Source organism: Podarcis melisellensis, assembly GCF_964234715.1.
Source record: "Podarcis melisellensis genome assembly, chromosome: 14".
Taxonomy (NCBI): domain Eukaryota; kingdom Metazoa; phylum Chordata; class Lepidosauria; order Squamata; family Lacertidae; genus Podarcis; species Podarcis melisellensis.
The window spans coordinates 18521659-18534740 of NC_138546.1; the positions used below are offsets into that span (position 1 = coordinate 18521659).

A 13082-nucleotide genomic window follows, 5' to 3' on the forward strand; every position below is an offset into this window, starting at 1 on the left:
CACTTTAGGCTTTTCTGTGGCTGGCAGCTGGCAAGGGAGGCGATGACAAAGGGGAATGCTTTAAAAGCAGGTTTTGTTTTAAACTGTCCGGAGCGAAAGGGGCTAATGCTGTCCAGTCCTCTGAAGCTCGCTCCCTTCTACAGCAGGTGGGAGATGAGCAATGGACACTGTGGTATATTGGTCGTATTGCCACTCCCCTACCCCAAGCTCTTAAAAAAAAGTCAGGCAAAAAAGGGATCTACCTGGAAATCCCCAATACTGGTAAGTTTTATTTCCTTGGCGTTGATAGAACGGCGGTTCACAAAGCTCACCTGATATACGAGTGCCTATTTGCAAGCAATCTTATTGGGGTGGGGGGAGAGGAAACAGCAGAATTAGCCCAGCTGCAGGTGGGAAGAGCTGGGATGGTTTTTGCAAGCTCTGTAGCTGTGGACAGGGCCATCACTGTGGCAATAGCTGCTTCTCATCTCTACCTGTATCTTGGTACACATGAACCAGGTTTTTTTTGGGGGGGGACCTTTTGGCAACCCAGCTGTTCTTGTACAACACCTCCCATCAGCCTTGCCTCTCAGACGTGCCGACTGAGACCATGGGCAATGCTTTTCACCAATAGCTGGAGGGCAAAAGGTTTCCAGCTCCTGACATTTAATGGTTCCCCTTGTGTGGAACTGGTCCTGCCTGCACAGCTCAGTCTGAAGAGAGGTAATCTTTATTCTATGTGCAGTTTGCATCCCAAAATCATGCAGGGAGAAGGGTTGAGATGGAAACTTCCCCATGTGGAGATAGCACAGGGGAGGAACCCAACAACCAACACCCCTCGCCTATCATGTTAAGTGTGCAGGAACATTATTATATCTGGGACTAAAAGATTCCTTTTTAAAAAAAAATTATCCGAGCTGTTTACTAGGGATGCAGGAATATGCTCCGTTTACCATGTACATATTTACACAACTATTTTAAAACAAAGGGTAAGTTTTAAAAAGTAGGGCTTGAGAGAGGGAGCCCTGCCACTGCAAGGGCAAACCCTACTGGAAAGAGAGACCTCTTTATCTGTCCTGACACCTTCAAAACAAGGGAGTGTGACACACAAAAACTGCCCTGGTGACACTCTTCCTGATGGGGTGAGGAATGGTGGGCCTGTTGAATGATGTGTGCCCTACTATTGACCCAAACACACTCTGGGTCGTACCGCCATTTCCCCATCCTCCGACACCATCGCCACAGCTACCTCTTCCTTCCTAATCTGTTGGGGTCTAAAACAGAAACTGGGACTGCTGAGGAGGACAGCCAACCAGACACACTGAGGCAGAGAGTCAGGGGGCTTCCTAAACCGCCTTTGGGTAGGCTTTTTTGGGGGAGTATCTTCCTCACAGTGTGGCCCAGAGGAGTTACCTTGGCCTACCCTGGACAACCGGGGCCCTGGGGAGAGGGGGACTTCCAGGTTGCGGATAGCAAGAGACCCACTATAACCACTCAAAATGCAGGACATGGCGCAAAGATGAGAGAGTACCGGGAGGCACATTGTGCCTGAGAGCAGCATGCCAGAGATCAGACTTAAGACTCCATCTTTTAAGCTACCACCTGCAGCCTTGGTGGCCTTCTTTTGCTGCCTCCTTCTTGTCAGTTACGTCCCAACAGAGGCCTGTGTGCGAAGCTCCCTGATGCAAACGGTGCTCCAAGAAGAATTAAATGTCCCAGAAGCCCTTGAGCTCTCCCGGGATGGAAACAGTGTACTGGAAACCCATCGCTGCAGAAACAAGATGCTGGAGAAGAGGTTGGCTGGACGGTCCTCCTGCTGCTGGAGAGGAACCAGGGACGTAACGGCGCAGACAGCTTTCCTGAGGTGCCGCCTTGAGCTTCCCCCCATTGAAAGAAACGTTTTTGTTTTTTTTTAAAAGCCATTTAGCTGCAAGACAATCAGATGCGGTAAAAAGTTAAGGGGAGCCTTGAGATATGTCAAGCAGCAGAGTGGGTTTCCTAAAGCTATAGCTGGAAGGAAAGCGGGGAGCGGGGGACAGTGTCAGCACTCCCTGAGTGTGGGAAATGTACTTTTTGGGGATGGGAGGAAATGGGTGGAATGAGAAGGTGAGTCCTGCCCATGCCAGCTGGATGACTCTAGAACTATTCCTGCTTTTGCTGGTGAAATGGCCGTCTTCCTCCGACACCACCTTGCCCCGCAGGGAGAGTCAGGGAGGAGAAGGGGGAATCCAGTCTTCGGAGGGGGTGTGTGTGCTGTCTTCTTCCCCTGGCCTCCATTTCTTCCTGGGTGTGCAAATGAAGCTGGTGTTCTACCTTCGGGTGGAGAAATGGCAGAGGAGGAGGAGGAGGAGAGAAGGAGAAGGCCCCGCTTCTCTTGTTTCACTTATTCTTCGCCATCACCTTGTAGAGTGTGACTCCCACAACGGCGGCGACCGTAGCTCCCAAAGCTACCCGGATCCAGAAAGAGGCGGCTCCCAGGTTGATGTCGTTCAAGTGCCTGCGAGGCAAAAAAGGGAAGCAGCGTTTCAGCCCAAATGATAAATGCAAACAGGGGTGGATGGAAGGAGGAGGTGTATGGTCGTGACTTCCCCCCAAGTATGCTGGGAAGTGTAGTTTGTTAAGTGGGCTGGGCGTTGTTAGGAGACCCCTAGTCCCCAAAGAGAGCTACAACAATTCCCAGGGTTCCCTAGGAAGAGGGACTATTAAACCACTCTCAGGACCCTTAACAAACTACACTTCCCAGCATTCTTTGGGGTAAGCCATGACTGTTTAAAGTGGCATCATAATGCTTTAAAGGCACAGTGTGGCCTGAACCATTTCTCTTTATGAAGGCAGAAGGTTAGGTTGTTGGGGTTGTTTTTTTAAAAAAGCATGGAGTCTCGCAAACAAAATACTAATGGGTCCTTTCCCCCAGTCACTCGTTATTTACACGCCAGGTAGGCTGGGCCAGAGGCATTACGCTAACACTTTGACCTAGCAGGGGTATAAATAGCGTGGCAAGTTCTAAATAATTTGTAGCAGAAAAGAGCTATAGTTGTGCCTTTCTAGGTCATGCTGCTGTGGCACCTGTTCGCATTAATGGAGACCCACATGAAAGGGGGAGGGAATCTAACTTGAAAAAGCAGTGATCTATCTCTGCCTCTGGCACAAATTTTATGCGTTTTCCTAGGGAGGGGAAGGGGGTTAGGCAGGAAGGGTTGTTTACGCTGCTAGTCCTACGGAATACTGTCTGAAAGCCTGAAAGTAGCAGACCATTTAGCAAGCCTAATTTGTCGCTGAGGAGAAAGCAGCCCCTTCCATGTAGGAACGGTGTAGGGAAGCACCACTTAGCAAAGACAAGTGCCATGCAGCCTTGCCTTACCAATCATGACCCTCACCTCTCACCTATCTGCAAGCGCAGCAACCAACACACCTCAAACTTAATGGCTGTCACGTTTCAGCATAAAGTGTCAGGAATGAATACAGGCATTCAGACTTTGTCTGGAGGCGTAAAATTGGTGCAGGACCGGGGAAAGCCGTGAGATATTTATCCAAGGTTTGGGGAAAGGTAAAATGGTCAGAAGGCTACATGAAGCAGCCCGAAAGGAAGCTGAAGCAAAGGGGTAAATGAGGCAGGGTTAATAATATTGCGAGAAGAGAAGCAAGGGCTTAAGGGAAAAATGGGAGGGGGGAGGCATTCAGCTACAGCTCCCATTCTGACAGCTACATTTCCAGCATCCAAATGTGATCTATACCGAACAAGACATGCTGGTTGGTAAAAGGAAAGATTTTTTTTATATATATAAAAAGGTCCTTGTAAACAAAAGGATATCATCAGTCACCCAGAGCATTTTGTTCCTAACTTCTCTTCAACATAACATTAATTTTATTGCATTGCCTCCCTTTTCTTCTTCACAGGCATATTAGGAAGATTTAAGAATTGTGGCATAAATAAATAAAGCTCTTAATGCAGGGCCCGAGACTGGCTCAATCTCCCCTGCCCTTTTTGGTTTAACTGGCTATAAATAATGGATTTATCATACTCCTTGGGGAGAAGCTTACATCTAGTACCGGCGGGCAAAAAGCAGCGCGTTCCCTCGCAAGCTCCTGGCTTGTTAAAATAACTGACTAGGCCCAAAGCCGCCACCGCAGTGTTGCTCCCAGAAGATGCCGGCTGCAGGGTAAGAACAACAGTGCTGTTCTGCCAGGGCCAAATAACATTCACGGTGCTGGGATGGCAAGCTTTTGAGTCATGCAGAAATCCTCTTCAGGGTGTGCATTGAAAAACAGGGTTAGGAAAACTCTTTCAGCCCGAGGACCACATTCCATTCTGGGTAGCCCCGAGGGCTGCATAAATTCACCCAACCAAAGCCCAGCTGCCCACTGAGGAGGACTATAACTAGAAGGGGAACGTTACTAACGGGAAGGTGGCAGCCGTGGCCAGTTTGGCGAAGACGGCGAGGCTGGGTGGGCCCTGCCCACTGCAGGTGAAGTAAAATGGGGGCGGCAGGCGGTGCTTGTAGCAGAACTCGGTCGGCGAGAGGCCATGTTGTGGCGACGTCTCTGGCAGGTCTGCCTTGCAGGCCACGAAGAGGCAAGGGATCTGCCCGTCCATGTAGTGCTGCTGCAGAGGAGACAGTTAACAAACAAATATCAAGAGAGGCTTGTCTGCTGGATCAGGCCACTGGATCTGGCCCTGCGCTCTGATCTCACCAGATGCCTCAATGGCAAGCCTGCAGGCAGGTCTCAAGCGACACCACACAACAACTCAAGGGGAATAAAATTGCTTTGCTGCTGCCAAGAAACCCTTGCTGATCAACTGCAATTATCCAGAGATCTACCAGCAGATCCCAATCTACTTCTTGTTCACCCCTGCTTGTAGACTTGTCTCCCACCAGTAAACCTACTTGGATGTTCTTGAAAGCACTGGCCAAGCAAAGTGTGCTCCTAACCCCGCTTCCCTGGGAGTAAGCTCCACTGAATTCAATAGGACTTACTTTCTGAGGAGACACAGTTAGGATTTGCACTGCTAGCCGTCAGTCTGAACAGCCGCTCCTCAGCCAAGTGGGGAGCAGGGACAAGGGAAGGAGTACCTTATAAATGCTGGCACAATAGTTGAAAGACTTGTGGTCTGTCACATCGTACAATAAGCAGGCAACGTCGCAAGCTGCATCAGACGCCTTCGCAAACTCTGTCTCCACATTAATCTCGTGCAGCTGGCAAGAAATACAGGGAGGAAAGTATATCTGAAGCATTTCAGGACAGTCTTTCTTTTAACATAAAAATATCTCTCATGTCGCTTCTTCTGAACAAGGGATGGCATTGTTCATTCTTACCAAAAGAAACACAGACTTCAGGTAACAGATGCACAGGCAACTTGTACACTTAAGGATGAATAGGCAATGTTCTTCCAGCTTCTGCTGCCCCTATCATTCCCCCCTACTTCTCTCTCTCCCCCCTGCCACTAGAAAGTAGACTGGAAGCTCCTTGGGGCAGGGACCTGTTTTCTATGTCACTTGTTACAATGCCATATACATTAATGACACAAAATAATTATAATAGCTATGAATATGGTAAAGTATATATTTCTTTAGATAGTTAACAGGAGCCAAGAGCAAAGTATTTTATTTACTGCCCTCACAACCTGCTTCTACACGGATGAGTGTCTACCAGAAGTCCCTGGTTCCTGGCCAGATCTGTGCCTGCCACATTAGCTGCTCCCAGAGCACTCGCTGCGTCCTCTGAAGAGCTACTCTGGGTATCAAAATTGACATGCCCCCCCCCCGCCGCCCACATTTAAGAGAAGACATTGGAAGTAATACCATCAAACTGTTTTGGGAACCACCACCCCTTTTTTTCAAAAGTGGTGTACGATATATAGACCTCCTTGGGAACAGTAATTCAAGAAACGCCTATTCAACAGCCCTCTCTGGTCCAGATGGGCAAACCCACTTTGCAGCCAATGACCAACTGTATCACAAAGCCAGGGGTAGGCAACCTTTTTGGCGCCACAGGCCAGATCCTTATCAGCATAAGGCCCTACGAGCCAAATATGAGAGGTAAGTGGAACATACTGGCTTAAGCATGAAATATTTAACACCCCACTCTCCCCTTAGTTGATGGGCAGGAGATTAAATGTTGCTGCACTGGCTGCAGGGAACTGGTGTGAACAGCCGCTGCAGCTGAACCTCACTCCCACCCCACCCATCAGTTGATGTCACTCACCCAGGTGGGTGTGGTTTTGAGAAAATGGGCCAAATTGGAACATCTAGCTGGCCAAGACTGGCCCAAGGATCAGACGTTCCCCAAGTGTCACAAAGAGAGAATCGCCACAGAAGTGATGTTCGTGTGTATGGATATGTGAATGATGATGTACCTAACTCTCTTAGGTTAAAGGTGGGGTCAATTTTATGACAACTGACTAAAAACTGACTTCCGTATTTAGGACTTAAGAGCACTGTAAGTGAGCAAACTTACTATCAGATGCTTTTCCTGCCCATTGACTTGCACTGTGTTAATTGAATAGAAGGACTCCTTCCCCTCGGATTCCCTTTGGGCCTGGAAAAGGAAGGAGGACCAGGGATTATTTGTATTTTATTTATTACCCACAGGTTCATCACTCAGGAAAGAACAGGCAGCAGAGGACAAGAAGAGAGACTTCTAGACTCACAGCCAAGTTCTTCCCAAGGAAGGCTTGCAGGAATGCAGACTTGCCAGCACCTCGGGATCCAATCACTTTGCACAGGAAAACATTCCGATGTGTCTGGCCCTTCTCCAAGTCAATCCTTTTCTCCCGTGTAACTGGAGCAGAAGAAAAGAGGGGCTGGGTAAAATGATGAAGCCTTTCCTTCTTTCCTGCTGCTGGGGACACAGCCTCCAAGCAAGTGTTGTCTTTGCTGGACAGGAGGCAGCTATGATTTTATGGGTGCAATGCTACTGCAAGGCGCTCTATGTGGGGCTACCTTTGAAGGTGATCTTGAAACTACAACTAATCAAGAATGCGGCAGCGAGACTGGTGACTGGGACCATATAACACCGGTCTTGAAAGACCTAAATTGGCTCTCAGTATGTTCCCAAGCACAATTCAAAGTGTTGGTGTCGACCTTTAAAGCCGTAAATGGCCTCGGCCCAGTATACCTGAAGGAGCATCTCCACCCCCATTGTTCAGCCTGGACACTGAAGTCCAGCGCCGAGGGCCTTCTGGCAGTTCCCTTGCTGCAAAAAGCCAAGTTACAGGGAACCAGGCAGAGGGCCTTCTCGGTAGTGGCGCCCGCCCTGTGGAACGCCCTTCCATCAGATGTCAAAGAGATAAACAACTACCTGACATTCAGAAGACATCTGAAGGCAGCCCTGTTCAGGGAAGTTTTTAATGTGTGACATTTTAGTGTACTTTTGGTCTTTGTTGGAAGCTCCCCAGAGTAGCTGGGGAGACCCAGCCAGATGGGCAGGGTACAAATAATAAATTATTATTATTATTATTGGTGTCCATTGATCACTGGGAGCTGATGCCCATTGGGACTGGTGGGGCAGAAGGCGGGGGGGGGGGGGGGACAACGTTAGGCAGATCCAGAGCCAATTGCAGGGGGAGTCAACTAATTCTGGTTTTGCTCCCCCCTCCCCCCTGCCGAGTTCTACAAAGGCAACATTGAAATGCAGCTGCCTCCACCGTCCTTCATAACCATTGGAGGGGACAGAAAACCCACAATGCTCAGGCTCCTTCTGCATTCAACAGGGAAACAGGTGCTCGATAGCTCTCGACAGAGGAGGGCAGCAAGCAGAAAGGGCAATAGCTGTGCCAGGACCGGGGAGTCCCCTCTCCTCCCCGATTCCAAGGGGCGCTGAAGCAGGAGTGGGGCCCACCTGTGATGGCGTGGATCTGAGAGTCCTGCTCAGAGAAGATGGGGTAGCCAAGGTAAGCCAGGTGTTCCAGGCAGCGATGGACATCCAGGTAGGCAACCAGCCTAGGGGAAATCCAAACAGAGAGAAGGTTGCCCGTTACTGGGATCGCTGGGAGGGCCCGCTGCATGTGAAGCGGACAGGGTGATTGAGGGAGGAGGCAGAGAAGGGCTGCGCTTACGTCCACTGGCAGAGGAATCCATGCAGGGAAAGCAGGCCTTTATCAGTGGTGCATACCGTGTGGTAGAGCTCAGGCCCCCAGGGCATGTAGGGGAATACACTAAAGAAGCTGTGCAGCTCGGCAGGAGAGAGGGCTCCATCACCGTCCTAGAGACACGGAGGGGAAGAAAGAAATGGGCACCTGAGTAGCAGCTCTCCATCGACTGGTAGAGGAAGTCTACCCATTGTCACACAGGGTGGGACCACATGTGGTTAGCAAGATTCAAACAGGCAGTCCCCGAAGTGTCCGTGTTAAATATTCACATTGGTTTTAAATTGCGGGTTTTTTAAAATTACTCCTTCAGTTTCTAATACTGCATTGCACTGTGATCTGAATTCTACAGGATGCAAATTGTGATACAATGAAGTACAATATGTAAGAGATAAAAGAGTTGTAAGCTAACAGCTGTAAGCAGTAAGAGCTGTTCTACAGTTCTACAGAAATAGACTATAGGCGGCAACCGTTTTAGACACGTCAAATTGGTCACTGCCTATACTTCAGAAGGGGATGGACTCTCCTTCACTGGAGGTTTTTAAACAGAGGTTGGATGGCCATCCATCAGGGATTCTTTAGCTGTGATTCCTGCATTGCAGGGGGTTGGACTAGATGACCCTTGAGGTCCCTTCCAACTCTACAGTTCTCCAATTTTATGAAAATAAGCAATACAGAAACACAATCAATACAGCATCTAGCATAGCACAATACGATCGCTACAGCAGGCAGGGAAAAACCATTTAATGGCCCGCCGCAACCACCGGTCAAGACCACCAGCTATGTCCAAGTGGTCTGCAGGGTGGGTGGGAAGGTTTGGGCACTGCTGTTGTTTAAGTGACATCCCTTTGCTCAACTCTGGAATGGCCTACAAGCCTATTTAGGAGCAAGCAGGGCACAAAACAGCCAGACGCGACTCGAGTGCCAATGGCAATCATGCAGTGGAGATCAAAGAACTGCAACCCTTGGGGGGGTGTGGCAGCACTGGCAGCAGCACTGTTATGCACAGCCAAGGCGTGTGTGCTTCTGTGAAGCTCACCTTGTCATGCTTCTCAAACATCTTCTGCAGGAACTGGTAACCAAAGTGATTCAGCTCCGTGGAGCTGTCATGAGGCACCCGGATTCTGAAAGAAAGGAGGGCAGCACTGGTCAAGGCAGGTCCTCAAGAAGCCTGGGACTTTTAAAAACCAAGTAATGCTTCCCAACTTGGTTCACGGGTGGGGCTGTGGGTTAAACCACAGAGCTTAGGTCTTGCTGATCAGAAGGTCGGGGGTTTGAATCCCTGTGACAGGGTTTGCTCCCGTTGCTCAGTCCCTGCTCCTGCCAACCTAGCAGTTCGAAAGCACAAAGTGCAAGTAGATAAATAGGTACCGCTCCAGCGGGAAGGTAAACGGCATTTCCGTGCGCTGCTCTGGTTCACCAGAAGCAGCTTAGTCATGCTGGCCACATGACCCGGAAGCTGTACGCCGGCTCCCTCGGCCAATAAAGCGAGATGAGCGCCGCAACCCCAGAGTCATCCGTGACTGGACCTAATGGTCAGGGGTCCCTTTACCTTTACTAATGCTTCCCAACAGGTCAATAATGGCTACTCTCTGAAACACATGGCTGGAACTGACCCCAAAAGGAGGGGAAACCAATACTTAGGAATGGAAACCAGTAAAGGACTCTTTCCAGATGGCAACTAAACTTGCGAATGCTAAGGAATAAGCTTGGTGGGTTGGGAATCACAAGGTGAACACAGAGAATGAGCACCTGCTCCACATGCAGAAGGTCCCAGGTTCAATCCCCAGCACTTCCAGGTAGGGCTGGGAATGTATCCTGTCCCAAATCCTGCAGAGTTGCTGCCAGCCAGTGTGGACAATACTGAGCCAGATGGACCAATGGTCTGACTCACTATAAGGCACGAGTTCAGAATAATGTCTTTCCATATGTCAGTGGTCCCCTCTTCTCCTTCCCCTTAACATTCAATTGGGCAACAATTTACGCACGGTGGGCAGAGATAGTCGTCTGTCAGCTCCAGGGCATCATCATAGCCAAAGCGACGCAGGATGGTCCACGTAGTCTCATGACGTCCCCTTTGGATGAAGAGCGTATTGAGGAAAAGGAAGCCTGGAAGAGAGGAAAGGATTTTGGGTCCCAAGTGCAGAGCATGATCAGCTGGCAATGGCAACAGAGATGCCAGAAAAGCTGATCTGTAGTGATCTCGCACCACACAGGCAGCAGCTCCGAATCTTTGCGAGTTTCGGCCGCTGGGTGCCACTTCCTGGTGCATGCTGAAAGTCACATGACACAGGTGACAACGTGTACCTCTGACAGGCTTGCCCTGACCTCGTCTAGGAGGACACTGTATCTGACTTTTCCAACTGCTTCCACCATAGGCACCACATATCCTTTGTTTCTATGGCCAGACCCACATTCTGTAACAGGGTCGCAACTTAGGCCATGAGTGAGATTTCTGCAGCTGGAGTTCCCAGATAGAAGATCTTGGGCACAGGAGATTCTGGACAAGTTAAATCCCAAACTCTCCTATACAATATTTAATTAAAGGATGGAAACCTCAGTGTGACAGAACTCACTTACTGCACAAAAGGTGATATTCAGACTTATCACTCCACCCACTTTTACCTCTGGCTCCGCCCACTATTGGCAGGTGGCTTCCAGACGGCTGTCCAGAAGGGAAAGGCTGCCCAGGCTGAAAAAGGTTCCTCACCCCCTGATTTAACCCAATGAGTCTTCCCTGCCTTCTTAGTCATTCAATTTATTCCCGTGTGTAGCGGTAAAAGCACTCCCCATGTTCTCCTGTCTGATACTTTTGCTCTCCAGGCGCAACTTCCAAATCGTTCCCCAGCTTGTTCAATCAGAATCAAACGAACACAGAGAGTTGCAGCAGTGAACAAGGAAGCTCTGTTAAAATGAAAGCTCATTCAAGCAGGAAAACACGCAAAGCAACTGCCTGCAGCCTGTTTCAAACCAACATCAATTTTGCCCTTGGGATATGTGGTCTAAACTGGCTGAGCAGCCCTGGCTTCAAAGGATGCCCCTGGGCTATCTGTGCAACTCTGCAGTGCTGCTGTCCCTCTTTCTGATCCGCCGAGATGGGCTCTAAGATGATCCCCAGAGCCAGGCATGCAAGTTTTCTGCTGGAGTTACCATTGAGGGTCAGTCCATTGTCCTGGACTCCGTCTGTTGTGTTTTTCCAGACCACCATTTTCACATCTTCCAGAGCCTGGGGTGCCAAAGGATTTCCGAAGCAGGACTTCTACCTCCCAAGAGAAGAAAGGTGGGGCCAAATCAGGAAAATAAGCAGTTCCAGTTTATTTATTTTTAAACCTATTCCACTGGAGCCAAAAGGAAAAACCATACCACTTTAGTAGCTACTGTAAGGTTATTACATCCTATATTCAACAATATCCCAAGTTAGGTAAAGTCAGTTCATGGGATCTGATATTCAACGATTTTAGAATCACAGCATTTGGGGTGGGAAAGCCAGCACTTCTAGCCTTTAGGAAGACAACAACATTTATTTATTTCACTTCTAAAGAAACATCCTATTTCACTTCTAAAGAAACATCCTAATGGGATTTAACAGTAAAAACGCCACCACAATGGGTTGCCGCCAACTGCCTTTTACTCAAGAGTAGACCCACTGAAATTGATGGACCCAAATGACTTCATGCCCATTAATTTCAATGGGTCTGCTCTGAGTAGATCTAGCACCGGCTACAACCCAATAAAAACAATTGCAGATTCAATACAGGTCCCAGTAAAATCTCAGAAACTGAGAAAAAAGAGACTTGCTAACCCTCTGCTGTTGCAGCTTGCCTCCCCACCCAAAATTAAATTATCCAGTATGCACAAATTTGCATATAAGCTTTAAAATCTGGGTCTTTCAGGAAACCAAATTTGACAGCCTTGTGCAAATAGCTGCTGACTCAAGCTTTCACCTTGTGAGAAGAATGGAGCTGCTAACTCAGGTAAACACTACAGTTCCTTTTCCATTGACTGGAAAATGTGATTTTCCTCCTCTCACCTGCTTCATGGAAGAGGAACCAGGAGAATTCATGTCTACAGTTGGGGAAAGCAGGTTGTTGGCAATACTAGCCAATCCTACTCCTGCTCAAAGCAGACCCACTGAAAACAATGGACATGATTCACTTATGGCCATGAATTTCAGTGGCTCTACTCTGTGTATAACTTAGTTGTATGCAACCAAGACTGTTGATTGCCAGCGGCTGATTGTCAGAATAAATTCCTAAGAAGTCAGGACTTAACCTAATGGCAAATTAACTGGATCAGAAAGGCTTGTCCTCCCTCATATGTCTAGGGGCGCAGAACAAATTCTGTTGCCTCTTGAATGGAAACATTGAGGCTGATGCCCAAGAGGATAAATCTGCAGCAAAGCCAGGACAAAGTAGGATGAGGATCAAATGCTGGAGTAGGCCACAAACTCAGGAAGACCCTTGACAAAATATCCAGTATTGGGGCTATCTTGAATCGAATTAAGAAAAAAATAGAGTCCTTCACCAATCAAAATTCTAGCTTGGGAGCCATTTTTATTTTTATTTATCAAAATTTATAGTCTGCTTGTTCATAAAAACTAAGTGGTCTACAAAAATATAAAACAAAACATTAAAATTATTGATTAAAAACAGGCATTTTAAAATATCCAAAAGCTGATTAAAACCAACAGTAGCTAATAAGAAATCAAACACATGTAACTTGAACAAGTCTGGATAGTTTTGCCAAAATAAAAATGTTTTAAGCAGGCACCGAAAAGGGTACAGTGAAGCCACCTGATATCAATTGGCAGGGAGTTCCAAAGTGTAGGTGCTGCCTATATTTGAGAGCTTTCAAGGTCCACTAACAGCAGAGAATGATGTAAAATTTGGACCATAGGGCTGTGTCCAACTAAGTTACAATACACCCACTGAAATTAGTGAACCTAAGTTAGTTGTGTGCATTAATTTCAATAGGTCTACTCTGAGTAGGACAAGTAGTAGTTATACTCCATAGCCTC

The 13082-nt window shown here is 48.1% G+C and overlaps 1 protein-coding gene across 1 annotated transcript in view; it reads right to left on the reverse strand.

Moving 5' to 3' along the window:
* Positions 1–239: 239 nt before the first annotated feature.
* Positions 240–13082, reverse strand: part of RHOT2 (ras homolog family member T2) — a 29399-nt gene continuing 16556 nt past the window's right edge. The window contains exons 10-19 of the mRNA XM_081888001.1: positions 11216–11324; positions 10054–10174; positions 9105–9189; positions 8036–8181; positions 7819–7919; positions 6629–6759; positions 6436–6516; positions 5052–5174; positions 4380–4582; positions 240–2476 (exon numbers count right to left, since the gene is read on the reverse strand). Coding sequence (XP_081744127.1) covers positions 2359–2476; positions 4380–4582; positions 5052–5174; positions 6436–6516; positions 6629–6759; positions 7819–7919; positions 8036–8181; positions 9105–9189; positions 10054–10174; positions 11216–11324 — 1218 coding nt within the window. The 3' untranslated portion in view covers positions 240–2358. The remainder of the gene's footprint in view (positions 2477–4379; positions 4583–5051; positions 5175–6435; positions 6517–6628; positions 6760–7818; positions 7920–8035; positions 8182–9104; positions 9190–10053; positions 10175–11215; positions 11325–13082) is intronic.